This window comes from Vulpes vulpes, chromosome 6, assembly GCF_048418805.1.
Source record: "Vulpes vulpes isolate BD-2025 chromosome 6, VulVul3, whole genome shotgun sequence".
Taxonomy (NCBI): domain Eukaryota; kingdom Metazoa; phylum Chordata; class Mammalia; order Carnivora; family Canidae; genus Vulpes; species Vulpes vulpes.
In genome coordinates, this window is record NC_132785.1 from 45,263,382 (window position 1) to 45,286,448 (window position 23,067).

A 23,067-nucleotide genomic window follows, 5' to 3' on the forward strand; every position below is an offset into this window, starting at 1 on the left:
GTGTTATTTTGTCATCTACCCTCAATGAGCAAACTCCACCAAAGACCGTTTGCTCTCAGTTGATCCCATTTTCTGCCTGTAACTTCCTAGCCTCTCCAAGCTCTCACCTCCAGGCTCTTGTGTCCATCCCCCTCTCCATTTCCTCTAGCTACAGGCCACCCCCAAGAAGCACTCTCTTCCCTACACAACTGGGATGAGTGGGCAGCGCTTCGGTCACTCTCACTCTCAGCCCTCTGCTCCCTCTGCCCATTCTGACTCTGATGATGCCCACCTCTGGATCAATCTATTTTTATGCATCTCAGAATCTGAGACTACCCTGTTCAACTTCAGTTTGTGTTTCACTCCTGTTTGGCAAATCCTCTTCCTAAGTTTGGATCTGTTTATACTTTTCTCAATCTCCACCTCCTCAAGGCCCATAAGAAAGGAGTAACCATTCTTATCCCCCTCCTTTAGCCACCTCCGAGTTAATGACCTTGCTTCCTACTCCACAGAGGTAAGTCACCATCACTCATGCACCAAAGACAGAAAGTAGGGTACAATCATGGACTCCTTTCCCTTTCTCAATGCAATATGTCCAGTCAGTTGCTTTTTCAAGTCATCCTAAAGTCTTTTTAGTAGATAATTAAAAATATTTAATCAAGTAATATAAAATTTTTTTCTACAGCAAAATAATAACATACCTTACTAAAAGCCACATTCTACATTAAATACATTAAAATCTTGATACTTTTATAAATAAAATCATTTTAAATGGTAAATACATGATAAAATTTCTTTCATACATGGTTACTTATATATAGTTCAACAATTGATTTTGAAAATATAAAAATGACATCCTCCTTTTAAAAAACATTTAACTTAATTTTACAAAATTATCAAAAGTTAAAAAGTGCTAGATATTTTTACATTGTTCCCCTTTTAAAGCAATTATAGCACATCAGATCTTTACAAAAAGATGAATGAGAGCATATGGCTTATCCTATATTGCCTAAAAATGAAAACTTGAGACTATCTGGGCAGTGGGAAAGGCTGGGAAGGTGAGTTCAGTGCCAGGGAAGGCTGTCATCCGTGCAGAGCTGTTCCCCATCCTGGTTCTCAGAACTGTTGAGATTCCTCCTTCCAGGCACCCTCCTCTTCCTAGGCTTACTGATTCCTAACTTTCAGTAGAAAAGGTTTCTGAAAGAATCTTGATATTTAAATCCTATGGCAATACTAAAACTATTCTAAAGACTGAGGCATTTCGCATTTGAATTTTATGCAAAAAGTCACAATCTAATTCCATATGAAGAGGACACTTGGTCTCATCACTTGATTTCATATCACTTGTCGAGGTAGGATAATTTTCTTCTTTCTCTGAAAACTGTCCTCACTATACAAATGGTGGTTGTACTGGAAAGGGCTCTAATGCCTTTTCTGCATTCTTCCAGTTGTGAAAATTCTCTCTGTACCAGTCAACTAATAGCAAAAAAAAAAAAAGACAAAAATTAAAAATAAAACACTAAACACCAGTTAACCAACATTTACTGAGATCCTGCTAAGTAAGAAAAATCCTACCCATCAGCTACTCAGATAATTTTACTCAGGTTCTTAAGAATCAGTCTTGACAAAGGGATGCCTCATGAAGAAAACAATTTGATTCTAACTAATCAATGTCTTTAATCACAAAATGTTTCAATATCTAAACATTTAGATTTAAAAATCAATTATTGTTTTCTTTTTAACTTTGAAAGTCCGTCAATACTGAATTTGTTGGCCTAAGTGTTTAAGACATTCTGATTTTAAAAATTCAGGGAGAAAGATAAGCTATTTGCACTGGTTTTAAAGTTACAGGGAAAAATGTACTTTTTTGTTCATGTAAACAGAGCAATACTGCATTACAGGCATAATAAGATGGCGTGACCTTCCTTCTGCTAATATGCAAAATTAGTTTATATGGCTATACTAACAGTAAAGGTTTTTTTAGTTAAAAAATGATAAAATATCTTTGAATTTGATTTTACAAATTCAATATAAGTACTGTGTCAAGCTCTTAGTGAAGACTTCTTTTCTACATATGAGTTTATCTTTTCTCATGAATACATTTTTAAACTGAACTTTAACTATATATAGATTTTATACACACTCATTTTAATGGCTATTTCTGCAAATAGTAAATTTTATTTGTTTCAATATAAAAAGACTTAAGACACTCAAAGACTGCAACTGTCTATATCTCATCAAATCTATGATGACACCGACCTTAAAATGGACCATTATTTTACGTATTACCAAGAAAGAAAGGAAGATGCAATAATAGTAAGACACTAGTGACTTTAAAACACACACCTTTAAAAGATGTGAAAAAAGTGAAAAGTTTGCACCTGAGAATCAGTTAACTAGGTTTCTGTCCTAGTAAGACATAGGAAGCCTGAGCAGAAGTCAGTGTGTGAAATTTAAGATGCTTAGGAAATATATTACTGTTGCTGGAAATACAGTAAATGTAACAACTTGAAAAGTGAAAATAATTTATCATGGCATTCTACCGAATTTATAGTGTTATAAAAGTAAATTACGTTTCCTTTAAATTTTTTCTGAATTTCCCCCTCCCCAAAAGGATCAATACATAACATACTTGTTTTCTTTATTCCTTCTTTCCAAGGCACTTTGGGTCTCCATCCTAAGCCCTGTATTTTTTCTGACTTCATTGGATATCTCATGTCATTGGTAGGTCTTAGAAAATAAAACAGATTTAAAATGACATTGTGGATATATATTTACAAATTTAATACTCAGAGAAATAATGTGTGCCCATGAATCTTTTTTCCTTAAAAAAAAATGCATCCTGATGACACACTTTTATAGAAAAATAAAATACATGTAAAATAAAGTACATGTTTTAAAACATCATCTATAATCCCAGACACCTAACCCTCTCCATGGCTCGTCCTTTTCTGCTTTTAACCACAATATGGGTATGAAGGCAATGAATGTTTGATGAATGAATAAACACACATAAACTTATTAGTGCTCTTATGTTTCACACCTTGGGTCAGGTACTTTATCTATGTTATAATAAAACCTTAAAATACTTCTGTAAATGAGATAGTATTATCCCTATTTCACTCTCGAGGAGACCTCAGACTTGGAGTAACTTTCTTTAAGTCACACAGCTAGTAAGCAGTAATGTCACACTTTATTTTTTTTGACACATAATTAGGAAAAAATATTTTAGTGGAAATCTAAAGAGCGATAATACTAGTTTCTGGTTAAGTCTACTTATTTTAGAATTGTGTAAGGATCCAAGATTTCACAACCTTTCCCCAGTGTTTTAAGTTGTTACTTACCTATCATTAACATAATCCACCCAGGTTTCCATTTCAGACTCTGAACTGGTCTCTTTGATCTGTCAAAACGGAGAAGGCTTTTGAATCAACAATTATAAAATAAGACTACAGAATAACAAAGATATTCAAGAGCTGATTCAAAAGACAAGAAAAACAACCCCTTCAGGGCACCTGAGTAGCACAGTTAGTTACCATATGACTCCTGATTTCTGCTCAGGTCACAATCTCAGGGTCCTGAGATCAAGCCCCATATTGGGCTCCACACTCAGTAGGGAGTTTGCTTGAAGAGTCTCTCCTTTTCCCTCTATCTACCCCCAACTTGTACACACACTTTCTTTCTCTAAAATAAATAAATAACTCTTTAAAAAAGAAAAGAAAAAACAAAAACCCCTTCAAAGTGGGGGAGACAGCTAAAATAAAGAGCATTTTAGTAAGACTTTCATTCTTGGGCAGCCCGGGTGGCTCAGTGGTTTAATGCCGCCTTCAGCCCAGGGCCTGATCCTGGAGACCTGGGATTGAGTCCCACGTCAGGCTCCCTGCATGGAGCCTGCTTCTCCCTCTGCCTGTGCCTCTGCCTCTCTCCCCCTCCATCTCTCTGTCTCTCTCATGAATAAAATCTAAAAAAAAAAAAAGTCTTCCCATGCTTTATAACCCGCATTCCATCTGAAGCTCACAAAGAATACATTGCATAAACTAGGGGAGAAAATTAATTTTTTGACTCTTGGTTATTATTCAATGTGGGATTATAATTTATAATAAGAAATATAAATTTGGTCTTATCCCTGTTCCTAAAACTGTTGGAATTTCCCAAGTGATGAGAGAGAAAGGTGTATTTTGCTACTTATAACAAGCCCCTTTTGAGCACACCAGAGTTAATGTTAAGTCCCTAAGGATGGGAGCTGGTTGCCAAGGAAACCAACCCTGTGCTTAGAGGGCTGGAGACTGAATTCATAACCAGTGGTCAATAATTTAACCAATCAAACCAACTTAATGAAATATCTATAAAAATGAAACAAAACAAAACAATGGGGTTTGAAGAATATCTGAGCTGCTGAAAACTGGGAGGTGCTGGGAGGGTGATGTGCCCAGAGTGCACGGTCAATCCACACCTCTTCCCCATACCCTGCCCCATGCATCTCCAGAATCTGGCTGTCCCTGAGTTCTATCCTTTTCAATAAGCCAGTCATCTAGAAAATAAACTGTATTTCTCAATTCTGTGAGTCACTCCAGCTAAGTACCTCTGCTGTATAGTGAGTGGATCAGAAGCACAGGTGACAACCAGGTTTTGTAGTTGGCACCTGAAGCAGAGGATAGTCTTATTGGACTGAGCCTTTACTCATGGGATCTTTTTTTTTTTTTTTAAGATTTTATTTATTTGAGATAAAGATAGAGAGCAAGAAAGCACAAGTATCAGTGGGGTGAGGCAGAAGCAGACTCCCCACTGAGCAGGAATCCTGATGCAGGGCTCAATCCTGGGACTCTGGGATCATGACCTGAGCCAAAGGCAAATGCTTAACTGACTGAGCCATCCGGGTGCCCCCAAAGCCTGGATGGAACCTGAAGCTATCTCCAGGCAGATAATGTCAAATTGAGTTAAATAATAGGCCACCCAGCTTGTCTCTGAGAATTTCTTGGTGTGGAAAACCCACATATTTGGAGTACAGAGTATCCTGAGAGTAGTAGTGTAAAGGAAAAGTATTTCCATATATATTATACCAAGTCTCCCTTTCTACTGAATCCCGAGACTGAGAATTGATGTTCATTAATACATACATACACTCTTAACTATAATTACTTACATATCATCAATCCTTAAGACTGAGACACACAGTTTTATATTTCTAACATTGAAGTATTTGTTGTAAGTATCTACATTTCATGTTATAGGATTTTTATTTTTCTAAAAAGCTATTAGAAAGGACTGAATTAACTTCAAATAATGGCATATCTTCATCATGTACTTTTCATTTTTCTACTCATTCACCTTTCAATTGAGTAAATTGTAAATTGCTGATTTTGACTAAACAAGTGATTATGGCCAGTAATTTAGTGACAATTTTGAAAACACTACTCTTTTACAATATATACATACCAGTTGTATTAGTTCTTTGGCAAGCTGGAGAACTGACATTTCAAAATTGGTTCCGATGTTATAAATTTCACCTGGTTTTCCCTTCTTGAGGACAGTGAGAAATGCTTCTACTACATCAGTAGCATAAAGGAAATTTCTTGTTTGAAGCCCTGATCCATGAATGCAGCTAAAAAGATTAAATGAAACGGAATCATAAAGTATAAAAAGTAAGCTCTCTCAAACCAGGGTAACACAATAGCTGGGTACAATTCCAGAGAAGCCAATTCCCATGGAGAGCCTAGAAATCTTTAACTGAAAACACAAATTCTTATGACTTTTCTAAAATTTGTCCATAATTTTTAAATGACCTCCACATGTCCCTACAGCATTCAGTAGGAAAGTGGCAAACATATAAATGACCCCTGAGAAATAAGTTATTCAATTTTCTACCTCAAGTTCATTTTGAAAAAATATACATAGCTCTGTGAATTAAATATATTAAATCCTTTGGAAAAGTAAAATTATATAGACAGATGTCAAATCTTAATGCTATAAATCAGAGTTCTAGGATATATTTTTTAAGAATTGAAATTATAAAAAAAATTGAAATTATCCTAGTAAGTAAATTATAAAGATGAATAACAGAACATAGTTATCTTAAAAACCATCCCATTGATTGTAGAAGGAATTTGTAAATTTGTGAAAACATTCAATTCTATGGCCTTCAACTCTTAAGACTTCATGATTTTCAAGACAGGCTGTCACCAATACCATCTACATACCAGAAAAACATATGGGTACAAAGGTAAATAGTAACATACCATTTCCTGTTGTGTTGTAGCAAAGATATAAATTTTGGAATAACCTAAAAGAATATTTAAATATCATTTCAGACCTTGGAATTCACTCATTAATACGAGTCTAACTCATCATAAGATTAAAAGATTATGATTAATAAGAAATATATAAATTCTAATTCTTATCAGTTCAAGAAAAAAAGCTATTATAATTTTGATAAGTTAAAGAACTCTAAGATAGCTTCTTATTTCACAAAAACAAGGTATATGCTAGACAAATATAAAGACAAAATGATACAAATAGTGTACAGATTCAGAAAAAGTCTTCATGAACAGTTTGGTCTCTTTGCAAAAGTCCGCCTTGGGTTTCCTAAGGGCAGGAATCATATCCTACTTATTGCTTTGCATACAGCACCTAATCAATCATGCTCGTGAAATTAATAAAAAATAAATTCCAGTGCCATTGAACTCAAAGAAAAGTTACATTAAACAGGGTGAGGTATAATATTAAATTGAAAGATACTGCTCAAATTAAGCAAAGTAGATATTAAGACCGGTAGATCATGATGAGGCCTTTATTTGGGCAGAGATAAAAGCAACCAGCTGGAAAGTGAAAAACCCTATCTCTAAATTTTTAGGCACAGAAGGCAATGGTTACTTAAAATTAGGCTTAATGATATAGAACCAACTGCACAGTTGGTTCAGCCTTTTAGCTATATTTCTTTATTCACCACTTGTACTACTTTCTGGAAGATGTTCAGGCCAGCAACAATAAAGAGAAGCTGGGCAACAATGAGCCAGCTGACAGGAAGACAAATGTCTATATAAACTTCCCGCATGACTCTCTGACTAGCTCTTAATTTTCTTGACTGCAAAGGAAGAGTCTTCAGCAACACAACAGGAGTGATGGGAATGTGCTGTAGTGCTTTGGAATCCTGAAAAGCACCAGGCATGTCCACATTATCATCTCACTGGATCCTTCAAAATCCCTTCAGAGTATTTTCATTATCCCCAATTTAAAAATGGTGCTCCAAGGACCTAAGGTCACACCAGCTGGTGTCAGGTTGAGACTTGAACTCAGGTCTTCAGACTCTAAACCTCGTGAGATTTGCACATGGCCTATACGGCACTTATAATTATGTATAATTATAGCAGAAATTATTCCAAACAAATAACTAAAGAGAGATTATCTTAAATAATGAGAAGCTACAATTTGCTGAAATACACTATGGATGCACAAGTAGAATATACCTTTTCTGGATACTGATGTGGTCCGTAAACATTACTGCTTCGTGTGATGACAGCTGGAAACTTAGAGAGTACTCAACGTTAACGCAGTAAGAGGTCCAATTGTAATGGTTTTCTAAACATAGCAGTCCTAAAAGATGGGCACTTGCAGCTAAATAACTCTACACACCTTAAGGACAGAAGCAAAGAGGTTTGTTTTTTTTTTTTTCCCCCTGATGTAAGGTTCCTGAAAATACGGGAGAGGATAGGATTCAGAGAAAGGCAGAGGCTCCTAAAAGGAGGAAGAAGAATATTTTCTTTCCTGGGACCAGGGCAGGATCAATAGAGATGGGTGTAGTTTAATTAGGTTTGATAGTAGAAAATTAAAGGAATTTCTACCCGATGACTTCAGAGACTACATACATCTTGGACCTTAGGTTTGCTTATATGTTAAACTTTAAGGGCAGCCCTGGTGGCTCAGCAGTTTAGTGCTGCCTTTGGCCCAGGGCGTGATCCTGGAGACCCAAGATGGAGTCCCCTGCATGGAGCCCGCTCCTCTCTCTGCCTGTGTCTCTGCGCCTCTCTCTCTCTCTCATGAATAAATAAATAAAATCTTCAAAAAACAAACAAACAAACAAACAAACAAACAAACAAACTTCAAGATGTCTTTCTTTGAAGCACCAACTCTTACAAAATTAAAAAAAAAAGTGACCCTAAAAGGCAAAGGGCAGATGCTATGGAACACAAAAGGCAAGAGAGTGTCAACTCCCATTCAATTCACAAGGAGCCAAGAGAGGTGAAAGAGAGAAGCCATGTAGAGAGAAGGCCTCTCATGTAGAGAGAAGCCATGTGGCAGGTCACAGAACCTGCCCTCCCTCTGTCTTCTTTCACCTGGAGGGTTCTGGTTATCACAATATTCCAAATGAGTGTTTCCCTGCAGCTGTAATACTCTATGCACCACGTAAATAAGAAAATATATATGGAATGTTGCTAATGCTAACTTGGGAGTTTTATCATCTAAGTCAAAAGAAAAATGATCCAAAAGGTTCTGGAATGAGTTCTTACTTTATATCGTTCCCAATAAGACTGTACAAAACACTCAGCAGCTGCTTTAGATGATGCATAAGGATTCGTAGGCTGTTTGGGTGAAGATTCATCAAATTCCTAATTTTAAAAAAGATGTATTAAAATATATTTTATGCATAGTTTCTAAGCAGAAAAATCAGAAAACATATTACAAATTTGATATATTATTATATGTTGAAAAACATTTACTGAACCCCAAACATGTCCCTGGCATTTTTCTAAGCATTTTTATATAATAGCATTCATAACAACCCTATAAGACAAGCAGAGAGAACAGCAAGTGCAAAGGTCCTGAGACAGAAGTGTGTCCAAAGGAACTGCAAGGAGGTCTGCGTGAGGGAAGGGAAATGGAAGATGAGGCCGGAAAGCTAGAGGGAGGCCAGAACACATAGAACCCTGAAGGCCAGTGTAAAAATATGAACAGGTTTTGAGCAGAGTAATGTCATTATCTGACTTATATTTTAAAAATCATCCTGGCTGTGGTGTCAGATCTGATGTAGGGTGACAAAGTACAAAAAGAAAAAAGTTCGCCTCATAAAAATTGCAAAGAGAATTGAGAATAACTGTTTCTTACAGGTAGGGCTGGATATTGAGGAGAAGTAGTCAGGGTCTGCTTTTTTTCATTATAAGTTTTTTCAAGTTGCTTGATTTTTGTCACTATGTATGCGTTTAGGTAAAAACATAGAACAGAATGAGGTCACTCATTGAAAACAGTGACTATGAAAAATATAGAGGAGAATAGAGACATCTTTTGAATAAAAAGTATAATATATACAAATGATTAAAAAAGGAGAACAGATTCCAGTTTCTACAATAATTTCACATTCATTCCTTGACATTCCAATGTTTCTCAAGTGGAAGAGAAAGGTGAGCAAGGCATATATACATCTTCTAAACTTACCTTATCAAGACTGCCTCCATATACTTCATCTGTGCTAACATAAATAAACTTCTCCACTCTGGCTTCATGAGCAGCACTTACCAAAACATGAGTGCCATAGACATTAACATACGTAAATTCAAAGGCACGTACAAATGAAAGATCTAAAAAAAGAGAAAAAGCTAGAACACTTCCACCCAAGAGACAAAACAAATACCAAACAGTAGACTCAGCTTTAAGGAAAGCTCTATTCACTTCTCATTTGCCACAACTACAATAATTTTTTAAAAAAATAACAAAAACACACTGCTCTTTATGCTTTAAGCCTAAATTATAAAGTACCTGCAAATTTTTAGAACCTAGAAAACTGTCAGTGCTAAATTTGCAAGAAAAACTTTTTTTTAATTCTAAAAAGAAAGAAACAATACATCTAAATTTAAAATGTTCTTAAATTTAAAACTCAAAACTTCTAGTTCAGATCAATCTGTTATTGCCAAAAACATAATAAATGCTGGATAAATTATTTTTAAAATAAATTTACTTTGAAAAATAGATTCTCTATAATCCAAGAATGAGAGGAACTTTACTAAATATGGTTCAAAATCCAGAAGCAAAAGGAAAAAAAATTTGATAAATTGAACTATGCAAATCTCTTGCTTTTAGAAAAAAACAAACCAAAAAATCTAAAAAAGTAAAAAGACAAATGACAAACTGAGATGATTATTTGAACTTATCAGAAACAAAGGGCTAATATATTGAAACTACAAAGAAGTTATAAAAAACAAAAAGGAACAACCCTATAGTAAATGGATAGGAAACATAAACCAACAGTTTAGACAAGAAATACAAAGATCCTTAGGCTTAAGATACCCAGCCTCAATTATAATAAGGAAAATCCAAAATGAAAACTCATCAGATTGGCAAAAATTTAAAAATTTGACAATACCTTCTTCTGTTGGTGAGGCTACAGGGAAAGCTACCTTATACATGAGGAGTTAAGAATGCAGTGTTTTCAACCCCTAGGGAATGAAATTTCTCAATACCTACACAAATTACATATGCTTTTACCCCTTAACCCTGGTTATTGGGCTGGACTATGTTCCCCCAAAATTCATGATGGAGCCCTAACCCAAATATAGGATGTGCCTATAAAGAGGTGATTAAATAAAAATAAGGCCATTCCAGTAAGCCCTAATCCAATGTGACTAGTAGCCTTCAAAGAAGAAATGTTGACAGAAAAAGAAACACTAGGGATGCACCGAGGAAAAACTGTGAGGACACAGTGAGAAAGTGGCCATGTGCAAGCCAAGGAGAGAAGCTTGAGAAGAAACCAACCCTGCTGGCACTCGGATTTCCAGCCTCCAGAACTAAGAGCAATAAATTTCTGTTGCTTAAGTTCCCTAGTCCATGGTATTTTGTTACCGTAGCCCCAGCAAACTGATCTATCTTGAATTCCTTCTTCTAGGAATCTCTACCGAACATCAATTGACAAATATACAAAAGGACACAGGCATGAAGCCATCCACTGCAGTACTATTTAAATAGCAAAACGCAGGAAATAAACACAAATGTAGGACATCTACACAGTGGAGTATACAACAATAAAAAGGGATGAGGAATAGCTCTATATTCTGTTATAGAATAATCTCCTAAATACGCTGTAGAGAAGACTAAGGAAAATTATAATTTTTAACTCAGGTAATAAGGCAGTAATACTAACTAATGTTAACTAGTTACATTAGTAATAGTAACTAATGTTACTAAGTTAGTAATACTAACTAACTAATGAGGACTCAGCAACATTCTATATTTTGTTTAGGTGATGGCCATATGGATATTCACATCTATCATTTTATTTTTAAGATTTTATTTATTTATTCATGAGAGACACAGAAAGACAGGCAGAGGCATAGGCAGAGGGAGAAGCGGGCTCCATGCAAGGAGCCCGACGTGGGATTTGATCCCAGGACCCCGGGATCTCGCCCTGAGCTGAAGGCAGATGCTCAACCACTGGGCCACCCAGGTATCTCTCACATCATTATTCATCTTGCTTTACTTCTAAATTCTTCTTAATGTATGATATTTTTCACAATATTAAATGTTAGACAATTAGAAGATATCTCAGATGCACAAAACAAAAAACTAATATTATAATGTTTAACTGTGTATCCACCACCCAGTTTAAAAAAAAAAAATTAAGTTGAAGGCACATCTCCCCAGAAGTAATCACTATATTGAATTTGGTTAAACTCAAAGTTTTTAAGATAGAATTTAAGGTTATATTTCAATCTACATTAATAAAAGTAGAAAAGCACCCTGTTTTTCTGGTAGAGCATGGTATGTATTCATTCAAAGACCTATTAAGTCCCTGCTTGTTTTAAGTTCAACACTGTACTTTGATTTATGGAAAAAATTTTGCCCATCATAACTGTAACATAAAACAGTGCTTACCTACATGTGTTTGTGCAGCAAAATGTAGTACTATATCTATTTTCTCTGTTTCAAAAAGCAGTTTCACAAAGTGAGAATTACATATGTCACCCTATATGAAAAGCAAACAGGAAAAAGTGAAGTTTCTCTGAGCACTCCCATTTGTAATAACCATTTTACTACATGAACCAAAACAACTATAAAAAAAAATTAATCTCCATCACCACCATCCTGCTTTAATAGAGAATACTTGAAAATTGAACCAAAGGGTCAAGTAAATACAGTAATGATGTATTTCTCCACTATTCTAGGATATAAGATACTCAATTCAAAGTACTTTTTTGCAAATATATCTTTAAAATAGTATTTTATTGAGCACCAAACCAGCACTAAGAACTGTGCTAGCTTTTTCCCATAATATTCTTGCCAACCTAAGGTCATATTAATAGGAAATTTTTTTTTAGTTAGTTTTTTTGTTTATTTATTTATTTATGATAGACATAGAGAGAAAGAGAGAGAGAGAGGCAGAGACATAGGAGGAGGGAGAAGCAGGCTCCATGCAGGGAGCCCAACGTGGGACTCGATCCCGGGACTCCAGGATAGCACCCTGGGCCAAAGGCAGGTGCTAAACCGCTGAGCCACCCAGGGATCCCTACAGGAAATTTTTAAAACATATTTTTTAAAGTTTGAGGTAACCATTATTGCAATATACTTAAGGTCAAGTGTAACAATTACACTGACATTTAAAAAAATGTGTTTCACCACAACTAAGTGAATTTATGAGAACTTTTGATGTTATATGTACGTTTCATCTTCCGAAAAATGTGTATTCTCAACAATTCTTTGGTGACTGAAACACTTTCATATAGAAGAACAGAATTATAAAATGTTTGCTCAGTGTACTCTTTACAATTTGTGGTGAAAAAGACAGTTCATAGAGTATCTTCTTTAAAAAATCATAAATCATGAGTTAATTTCATTTGACATTAAAATTTCCCTCTGTAATGATCTGGCGCTCTGGTTTATACTTTAGACTCTTCTAAGTGTGCCTACTAAGAATCAGCCTTCCAGAGCCAATCAATCCACCTTCATTGAAGAAGATTATCCCATGGGCTGCACGGTGAGCTTTCTGGCTATTGCCTGCCCTCAGTAAAACTCCCCTTTATACCAATCTCTTTAAATCCCAGCAAGGCCTCAGTAAGAAGGCTAGGGAGGACCTACAAATCATGAAGCATGTAAGTTCAATCAGCTACCTATGGATCTGCCAAGGCACCAAATATCACATGCAGCTTTATAGTGGTATTAGTCTTTTTTTTTTAATTTTTATTTATTTATTTATGATAGTCACAGAGAGAGAGAGAGGCAGAGACACAGGCGGAGGGAGAAGCAGGCTCCATGCACCGGGAGCCTGATATGGGATTCGATCCCGGGTCTCCAGGATCGCGCCCTGGGCCAAAGGCAGGCGCCAAACCGCTGCGCCACCCAGGGATCCCTATAGTGGTATTAGTCTAAAGCAGTATTCTCTAAAGCACGTGGTACTTTTGGAAATTAAAAGGTCTTTTATAAGCATGTTTTCTAACCCCACATTACACAAGCTTGCAAAGTAGAAAGACAGAATGTCTAAATGAATGGCTAAAGAGGCACAGTATAATAATTACGTAATTATAAGAAAATTTTCATACCTGTATAAATTTGTAGTTTTGTTTGTTAGAAATAGTTTCAAGATTCTTCAGGCTTGCACAGTAATCCAGCTTAAAATAAGTGAGGAAGAGAGAGAGAAACAACACAGAAGGTGATAATAGCTTTTCCTATAAAATATCAAGTTATTTTAAGGACTACAAATGTTCTGATTGTAATACAAAAACATGTCTTCTTAAAGTGTTTGCTCTTTGTGTTTTTAGGAGTCGCTGATACCTTAAAAAGTAAATAACAAAAACCATGTAATTTTGTTATCTTTTCAAAATACAAAAAATTACGTTTAGAAACCCTTCCTTTAAAAAATTTCTCTGCCCAGACTGCCCCTAGCCATCAGAAAGGGTACCATTTCTTACTGCAAAGAAATTGGTATGCAAAAAACAATTGCACCTGTGTTATGCATATTATAACTCATTACACTGTTTCCTGGGCTAATTGTTGGTAAATTTCTGTACAGGTGAGGAGAAAAGTTACTGTCCATTAGAGTAAGGCAGGCAAGAATTGATAAGACCTACAGATTATTCTGTATATAGATTTTTACTATTATATTTTATGAAATTAAGGTAACTAATTGCATCTTGTGCTTAAAATAAAAAAATCCAGTGATTACCAATCATGGCATTCAGACTCTCCAGGGAGACTTCAATTATCACAGAAAAATCCTTAAAACTAAATTAGTTTCAAATTAAGAAATATGTAATTTTCCAGGAGGTGGCAGTTATAAAATCATCTAATAATAAAATCAAATAATCAGAGTATCCCAAACTCCAGAAAAAGGTTCATAATCACAAGATTACACTAAATATTGAACTCAGGATTGAAAATTTTCTTTTGGTAAAAATATTGCACTTGAAACCTTTACTTAATGGGCTATCATAATGAAAAACTTTAAAAAGACTAAGTACAGCATGATCACATGACTATGTAGGCCTCTAAGTTGCTAAAATGACTAAATAAAACACTAAAATAACAGCATGATAAGATTCTAATACTTTAAAAAAATATCAGTGCTTGAAGCTCATTTTTATAAAACTCACCTTGTCTAGATTTATGATCATATAGTTTGGATAATCTTCTACTAAAGAGACAATCACATGTGATGCGCTTTAAGGAAAAAAGTGCTTTTGTTAGTAGAAAATTTAACCTTTTCCCTAAATTCTTAACATTTCCTAAATATTACCATATGCTATTAGGAAACCATTCAAAGATACCTTTAAGTTTCAGCAAAATAACAGAAATAACATAACTACATTGAATATGCTCCCTCCCCTGCCCTTTTCCTAACTTTCTCAACATAATAAGTAGTCAGTATTGATGCACCGATATTCTTTTGCACTGTGGGGAAAAGAGAATTTACTGGTTCTGGGTACAAGAAAAAAAATAGTTTAACCAAATAATTTTGTCCACATGTGCTTTGAGTGTGGGAGTGAAGCAGGATGATAAATACCATGAGTGGTGGTCAGTACAAACATACTGAAATTATAACATATCCTTTAAGAGACTGTAGGTATAACTGCAAAAATTAATTAGTCTGAACACAGGAGTTGCCTATGTTCATAGTAACCCTACTGCAATTGCTATCTCTTGGTAGAAGAATTTGGTGATGTAAACTACAACCCTCAGGGAAGTTCTAGATTAAATCTAGGTTTCCAAAGCTAATAATAGCTGAGGCCATCCGGAGCTGGAGATCCATGGTGGCTCCTGGGTTTCTGAGGACCTTGAAGTGGAACCACAGGCATGACTCAGTGAGATGATCCGTCATTCAGGTTTTCTCATATACACAACATTGGGTTCTCAGGAACAAGGGCTGCCTCTGACCAAATTATGAACTCAGAGTTTGTACTTGACAGCCCTTTCACAGCATTTTCTGGGACTTGCCCTTTCAGGACCATCCCTCTCACACCCTTTTATGCCCACACCCCTCTTCACATTCGGTAAACCAACCTTGCCTGCCTGGTACCCTCCTTATTGTCGGATTTGAAAAGGTGATTCAATGTGCTCAGAGGGGAGGTGATTCCCATGTTCGTCTTTCAACTAGACATTGCGAGTTTCCTGTTGCTACCTGTGTATTCATCCATTTGGTAACTACTGAACACCTCTGTTAAACAAGCCAGGCATTCTTATAGATGCTTAATGAACAAGAGTCTCTGCTTCCATCCAATTTACATTCTAGAGTAGAGATGCAGGCAGTAAGTAAGTAAACACTAATACACAATATAATTGTGGGTGGTGATTAGTATGTTAGTTGGGAAAGGGGTTATTTTATCTAGGATGGCCAGGTAACGCCTGTCCCAGGAGGCTGTATCTCAGTAACCATCGAACTAAGTGATATAAGCGGCCTAACCAAAGGGGAAACAAGTGCAAAGGCCTCAAGTCAGGGGGAATGGGCTTCATCTGTTCCAGAAACTCCAAAAAGAGGTGGAATGTCAGACCAGGTTGGAAAACCAGGGCCTGGACACTTGAGTCTTCTAGATATGCTAAAGAGTTTGGGTTTTATTCTAAGTTTGACAGGAACCACTGGGGTAAAACTCTATGCACTTATTTACTTAATAAACACTGACTTCTGTGTGCAGAACAGATTTTAAGGGAACAAGAGGGGAAGCAGTATGACCAACAGGAAGCTACAATAGTAATCTAGGCAGAAGAAGACAGTAACGTGGACTAGGATAGGAGTGGGTGTAGAAGTATTCACTTCGGATGCAGTGAAATAGGACTTACTGATTGCATGTGGGTGTGAGAGTCCAGGTCAAAGCACCATAACAGGGTTTTGTTTTGTTTTGTTTTTTAAACCCGCTAAATAAAAGAATGTCCTACCACAATCCAAAAATCGTTTCTTGGATCTTATATGTACAAGGCCTGTGTATGGAAGGGGCGGGCCGGAGGGTGGGGCAGTCGGTGAAAGCTTACTGCAACCTGGGTGCACTCAGAAGAGTGTCAGGTGCATCCCCGGCCAGGTAAGAGGGCGGGCGTCACTACAGCACTGTGGCTTCGGGTGGGAGGCATCGTAAAGAAGCCGCAGTTTCAAAGCAACCAAGTCCTCGCAGGCGGGGGTGGGAGAAGGCAGGCTGATCCCGGTCGTGCGTTAAGACCCTCCGCGTATCAGAACCGCCCCCCCCCGCCCGAAGCTGGTTTCAAGTTTCCAAGAGCAAGCAGGGGCGCAGGAAAAGGCTGGGGTCTCTGGGGAGCCACTAGTCGGCCAGCGGCGCCGTTACCTACATGAAACCAGCACCCCCGGTCACCAGGAGCCGCTTCGCAAAGCTGCTGGGAGGACCCAAGGGCTCCGCCCGGCCTGCAGCCGACATCTCCCAGCTCAGCTGTGCCCGGCGGCGTAAAGCGCCAGCTCCGTACCCCGCAGGTAAGGTCCACCGCGACTTTTCGCGACACGTCTCGCCGCCGGGACACGTCAGTGGGGCCCGCGGCAGCCGCTTCCGGAGTCTGGCCGGCTTGTCCCCGCCCACTGGGGGGGGGCGGGGCCCTGGAGTGCACGGGCGGTGCTGGGCTACTGCGCCGGCGCAGCTCTGCTCCGCCCAAACCTGGCCTGCTGGGCACAATCGGGGTGGCCGGGAAGCGGGGTCTGGAACGTTTTGTGTCAAGTGACACCAGTATAGATGAGGCTTTACCTAGATACGCGGATGGTCGGAGTTAGGAATGATTGCCTTCTTTTCCTTCTTGCACTGAAAACCGTCTGCACAGTTGACTCGCGAATTGAGCGGAGAACTCCAGGGGTTGTCTGGTTGCAAAATGTGGAAGCGGGAGGTTGCAATTGCAAAATGCCTTTTGCTTTGTTGTGAACATTGTTACCGACAACGCAGGCTGCTGGCAATCGTGGTACAGATGTTCCCTAGTTCCTGCCCTTACTATTCTTGTTCGTGCTCGCTCTGCCCCAGGCTGCCTGCCCTCCTTGTCTCTCCTTGAATTTGCCAGGCATGCTACCCGCCTTGGGCCTGGATGCCCATTCCCAGATATCTGCCTACTTTTTACCCTTACTTCAGTTCTCAGCTTGAGGGTCACCCTTCAGAGAGTCCTTCCTTGACCATCCCAATTAAAATAGCAAGCTCTACCCCAGCCCTGCAGAACCACTTTATTCTTCTTTTTCTCCATAGATGTCATCAGCACTTATGCTGAACTGCTCGTTGGTACTGGTCAGGGAGGCAGAGGCTTGTTTTTGTTTCCTGTTGTAATGCCAAGACCATGGAAACAGGCCTGGCACAGAATATATGATCAGTTAATGTTGAATGGATGAATAAATATATCTTGGTTAGGGTTTTTTTTTTTTTTTCCTTTTTCACATAATGTGTTGGCAAAGTATAAAAAGAATAATACCCAGTATATGTGGAAATGTCACTTGTTACCACCTTTTTCAGGGGAAAAGTGGTAACAGACAGGAAAAGTTCAAATGCACCTACCCTAAAATTCCCCAAATTCCATGATACATAGCTTTCGAGTCTCTCAAGTTTTCGTCCTTACCGAGCCCCTGTCAGTTGGCTGACCATTCCAAATACTCTCTGAGCCTGTAGCACTTGCAGCTCCATTGTATTTAAAACGTGAGACAGTATTATCAGATTGCATCCAATTTTTCGTGATCACATATGAGCAATGTATCAGTGAACATATTTGTGTTTTCCTGCGAGTATCTATATTATAGTCTAAATAGTTTGGCTTCTGTGCTACCCGCGATCAAAAGCCTTTGAAGGAGGTGATGCAGTCAAATTGCGTTTCCCAAAGCTTTCCGTGGCTCTGGGGTAGAGATGGGCTGTGTGTGGCCCACTGGAGAAAATGAAGACTCGTAGCAGGTCGATTTGCCACAGGCCAAGGAAGATGATGCCACGATGGCCTGGATACCAAGAGCGGCCCAGAAGAGGCGCGAACAGACGTGTGTCTCATTGCGATGTTTGGATGTAGGGTTCTAAGCTATACTCCCCAGCTGCCTGATGGTATCATTCAAGAAGACCGGGAACCTAGGAGTTAGGTGTCTTTGAGACATTAACGTGGAGACGTCCCGTAGGTCGCACAAGCACCCGGAGCTTTGCGGGGCTTTCCATTCTTCACCAGAAACGATGTCGCCGGGCGCTTCTTCTCAGTACTTCCAGAATGTCACACACACACACACACACACACACACCCCGGGAAGCCTCGGGCGCGGGGCTGGCGACCCCACGCATGCGCAGTGGCGCCACGCACGGACACGACCGAGGGCAAAGCTTTTTCCGTAGCCTGAAGCGACATCCTTCAGAGTCTCCATCAAAAAGGCGGGAACTAGCCGCCAGGCTGGGGAGCGATGGGACGCGCGCCTCCGCACGTCCCGCCCCTCCCGGCCTCTGATTGGTGGGTGTGCTGGGCCGGCGGCCGAGGGGCCTGCCGCACGGGCTGTCAGTCTCCCGGGGGCGGGCCCGCCACGCCGGCCCGGATCCCTCCTCCCTCGGCCCCGGGTGCCGACGTGTGGAAGGAGGCGGCCGCAGGCGGTTGGGACCCGGGTGTGGGTGCCAGTGGGAGGGGGGATGGGAGGCCTGCGGCTGCTGGCGGTGGCCCTCACCTGCTGTTGGTGGCCGCCGGGCAGCCAGGGCAAGACCCTGCGGGGCAGCTTCAGCAGCGCCGCGGCCCGAGACGCTCAGGGCCAGAGCATCGGCCACTTCGAGTTCCACGGTAGGTGCGGGGGCGGGGAGCGGGGTGCAGGGTGCACGGTGCAGGCGCGGGGCCCATCCCGCCGGCCGCCCCCCACCCCCGCCTCGCCGGAGGGGGGCTGGCGAGGGCGGAGGCGACGCAGGGCACTACCGCCACCGCGCCCGGGCGCCCCGCGCCGCCGGCATCGTGGGGTGCATCAGTGCCGCCCCCCATTCCGGGTCAGCGCCCCGCGATTGTCTTCTGCGCTCAGAACACCGTTCCCCGCACCCTCCCTGCCGACGCGAACCAAAGTACGGAGGAGGACCTCTCTGCTGCATCTTTCGAGATCCTTCCCCCAGGGAAGCATCGTTGGCTCACTCCTGTCTCAGCCTGGTTACATACACCAAGGCTCTGTTCGTAGGCGTGCATTTAAGCTCCAGAACCTAGATTTACTGGGTTTAGTCTTTGTTTTTAAGATAAATTTGCTAAAACCTACGTGAAGCACAGAGGTTTTGGAAACCAAATAAAACACCTGCTAATCTAGTGGTCACAGTTGCTAGGACAGTTTGATTACTCCGCTAACTGAAGGAGTAGGTTTTCTGTGGACCAGAGGGCCTCGAATTAACTTGACAGAAATGCATATAAATGTGTCCTGGGAGCTTCAGCATTTGCATCTGACCTGGCCCTTCTCCAACGTGAACTGCATTTGATGTTTACTTTCTGGTCTCCCTCAAAAATCAATAAATGTTAAATGAATGAATTTGCAACTCATTCTAATTTTTGCTGTATTTGCACTCTTCAAAATTTAAGTGATTTTTTTGGTACATACTTTTGGTACTCTCTTTCACTGCTACTGTATTGCATGTAATTATTTGCCGTGATGAGGTTGGTATCCTTGATTATACAGTTTTTTAGCATTAAAAGGTGCAGCGTCAGACTGTTGTCCCACAGAGATTAATAGAAGAGAAAATAATGGGAAAGAATAAGATATTAGGAACACGAAGCTATTTTGGTATCCCCAGAGAGGATAATAGAAGACAAGGTAATAGAAAATAAGATAAGATAATAGACGATAATAATAGAAACAAGAAGCTGTTATGGAAATTTCATATATTGCAGAATTACAGAATTGGTGGTAAAAAGGCAGAGGAACCTGAATTTTTTTTTTTTTAATTCAGAATGTTTAAAGTAGTTGAGAGAAGGGAATGTAACCTAGTTTTCCAAAATTCAGTGTGGCACAGAATTTGGGTGAAGAAAAAACTTTAGAAACACTTTATTATTATTTTTTAGGTCACATTTTTAGTTTTTTTGATAAAGAAACACTTTATTTTTTAGGTCACATTTTTAGTTTTTTTGACCCCTGGAAAACCTGGGGGATGTAGAAGCTATGATGTGGTTATCACTCATGACTAGCAGAGGGACTTAGACAACCCGGATATTTCATGATTACTTGGTAAACATGGGCGAGAAACAGGAAAATCATGTATCTCGAAGAAGATTGAGGAGTTGAGTATTCCAAGTATATTAACACACATACGTGCTCTATGTGTGTGTATATATATGTATTTTTATTATTACCAGTTTTTAGTGAATTTGAATTTAGTAAAAATAATAATAACAAACTATACTGAAATAATAAACTAAGAATGCAATTTAAGATGTTAAGCCTTCGAGTCACTTCTAAAATTTTGGATAGTTTATAATATAATCAATGTATGTAGGAGACTTGGACATTTCCTTGATACATACTATACATTTACATTTATTTAAAATGTTTAATCAAAGTGATAATTATAATAACAAATGTGACAACAGCACAGGAGAAGAGATCTTAAAATGAAAAAAAGTCTCCTGCTTTACTTCTCATCGACAGTCCTAGAGACAACTACTTTTTGCCATTTCATTCAGGGCCTGAAATGTACTCAGTGTGTGCAATCAGGGTTATTCTGTAATGTCTCACAACATCTATTCTGCAAGTTTTCTTGTAAAAGTCACAAATGTCAAATTTTTTATCAGGTGTAAAATGTCTACTTCCAAACTAATTTCTTTAAACTTTCTTGCTATTAACTATGCCTATTTTTTTTACATTAAAAGTATAATTAAATATTAATATGCATGTTATATTAGAAAACAAGAGAAACTTTGCTGGGAAATTTCTATAGAGAGTTTATGTACAAATATTAAAGATGTGGAATGGTTATGAAATGAGGCAAAAGCTCTGTTATAGTGAATGTCCAGGTACAGCAGATGTTGCTGAGTATTCTGTGAAATGGCATTACTCTTCATTGGAAGTGTAAGGAGATACCACACATTAATTTGGGTAATTAATATGAGTAGTCTCTTGATTTGCACCTGGATAGGATATTTATTCCAATGTAGTCTACCTAGTTGAGTGAGATTTAAGAAAAACTGTACTCTTGGGTATTATATAAGACTGATGAATCACTGAGTTCTACCTCTGAAACTAATAATACACCATATATTAGTTTATTGAATTTAAATTAAAAAATTAAAAAAATAAGAACAACAAGAAAAACTGCTCTTTAAATTCCTATTCTGATAAATGGAGGTGTCAAATTGTCTTATCATGTCAGTTCTGTAACAAACAAAAGTAGTTAATAATTTTTGTTTTAATGTCAAGGTGACCATGCTCTTCTTTGCGTCAGAATCAACAACATAGCAGTAGCTGTTGGAAAAGAAGCTAAACTTTATCTGTTCCAAGCCCAGGAATGGCTAAAGCTACAGGAAAGCGGTCATGGTTATAGTTGTGGTGAAAAATTATCCAAAGCTCAGTTGACAAGTGAGTATTTGATTTTTTCGGTGATCAGTAGATATGTTCTTTTTTCCTCCTAAATGTTTAAGTTTTTGTTTTCATACCAAGGTATTTCATGACACATCACATCATGATGACATTTTATTTAGTACATTTTAAGCTGAAGTATTCCTTGATCAAAGGATAGAATGCCGTTTCCCTCCCTTTATCATTAAACATTTTTGAAAAATATCCAGATAATGTATAAAGACATACTTTACTTCATTCGGACTTCTTACAAGTTAAGTAATTCATATCAATATGGCAAATGTATTTTGGTCCAGTGGCAGCATGGGATAAATAACAGCATTTGTTGAATGCTTATTATCTCCTAGCATTGAGCTAAGCACTAAACATGTATTATCTCAGTTAATTGTATGATTTAGCAGAAGTGATGCTGTTTGGCAACATGTCATTGTCGTGTGGTGACACAGTATGTCATTTTAGGATGTACCAACATGGCATCATTTGTACACTTCTAGATTTGCCTCTGGAGAAGCTCTACTTTTGTTATCCTAGTTGCCTGTATCCTTGAACCCTTCCATTCTCATCAACATTATCCCAAGTATTAGGGTGCACTATCCAGAATTAGTGAAACTCTTTTTTAATTCCTGTAGAAATGAAGAGCATATACTGTGCTACCCATTTTACTGTTGGAAGTTAATTGGTTGTAGGAGACATTAGTAAATATGAAGCAGCCATGAGAAAAAATAGGAATTATCCTTCTCCCTCTTCCCCCCTTGTATTTCTGCTACCGTTCTGCGTATCAGCGAGTCTGAATCTTCTTGTAATCTGGTCAAGTGAAACATTGCCATTTTCTGAACTTCTGGTCTTCCTAGTCTCAGCAGCTCTCTGGGTCCCTCATAAGGCAGCTAGCCAGAATACGGATAAGATGAGAAGCCCCCCCACCCCAAAAATAAAAAAATAAAAAAATTAAAAAAAATTAAAAAGAAGAGAAGCCCCCAGGGGTGCATGGGTGCTCAGTTGGTTGAGCACCCAACTCTTGATTTCAGCTCAGGTCATGATCTCAGGGTTGCAAGATCAAGCCCCATATTAGGCTCTGCGTTCAGTGTGGAGTCCACTTTAGATTCTTTCTCTGCCTCCCCCCGCCCCCGACCTAATGTTCTCTGTCTCTTTCAAATAAA

At 38.8% G+C, this 23,067-nt stretch overlaps 2 protein-coding genes across 6 annotated transcripts in view; one reads left to right on the plus strand and one right to left on the minus strand.

Moving 5' to 3' along the window:
* Positions 1-608: 608 nt before the first annotated feature.
* On the minus strand, positions 609-16,960 carry TGDS (TDP-glucose 4,6-dehydratase). Its single transcript, XM_026003625.2, has 12 exons — positions 16,726-16,960; positions 14,547-14,613; positions 13,497-13,565; positions 11,836-11,926; positions 9,406-9,548; positions 8,484-8,582; positions 7,443-7,502; positions 6,216-6,259; positions 5,416-5,581; positions 3,324-3,382; positions 2,612-2,709; positions 609-1,455 (listed from the first exon to the last, which is right to left on the minus strand). The coding sequence occupies exons 1-12, from the start codon at positions 16,809-16,811 to the stop codon at positions 1,370-1,372; spliced, it is 1,068 nt and encodes a 355-aa protein (XP_025859410.1). The 5' UTR covers positions 16,812-16,960; the 3' UTR covers positions 609-1,369.
* A 1,937-nt stretch (positions 16,961-18,897) lies between these two features.
* The window catches only part of GPR180 (G protein-coupled receptor 180), a 41,512-nt gene continuing 37,342 nt past the window's right edge, over positions 18,898-23,067 (plus strand). For 4 of the 5 annotated variants that reach the window (XR_012002027.1, XR_012002026.1, XR_012002028.1 and 1 more), the window contains exons 1-2: positions 18,915-19,152; positions 21,752-21,910. Coding sequence is in view for 2 of the 5 variants with exons in the window: in XM_026003627.2 (XP_025859412.1) it covers positions 19,008-19,152; positions 21,752-21,910 (304 nt within the window). In the remaining 3 variants the exon portion in view is untranslated. Of the gene's footprint in view, positions 19,153-21,751; positions 21,911-23,067 lie in introns of all 5 variants that reach the window. The other variant, XM_026003626.2, reaches the window with a different exon arrangement.

Excerpts from the sequence above, each read along its gene's own strand:
- TGDS (XM_026003625.2), bottom strand. The coding sequence starts at position 16,811 with ATGTCGGCTGCAGGCCGGGCGGAGCCCTTGGGTCCTCCCAGCAGCTTT. Across the intron at positions 14,614-16,725 it reads ACCGGGGGTGCTGGTTTCAT|CGCATCACATGTGATTGTCT; the intron begins GTAGGTAACGGC and ends TTTTCCTTAAAG. Across the intron at positions 6,260-7,442 it reads CACATCAGTATCCAGAAAAG|GTTATTCCAAAATTTATATC; the intron begins GTATATTCTACT and ends ATATTCTTTTAG.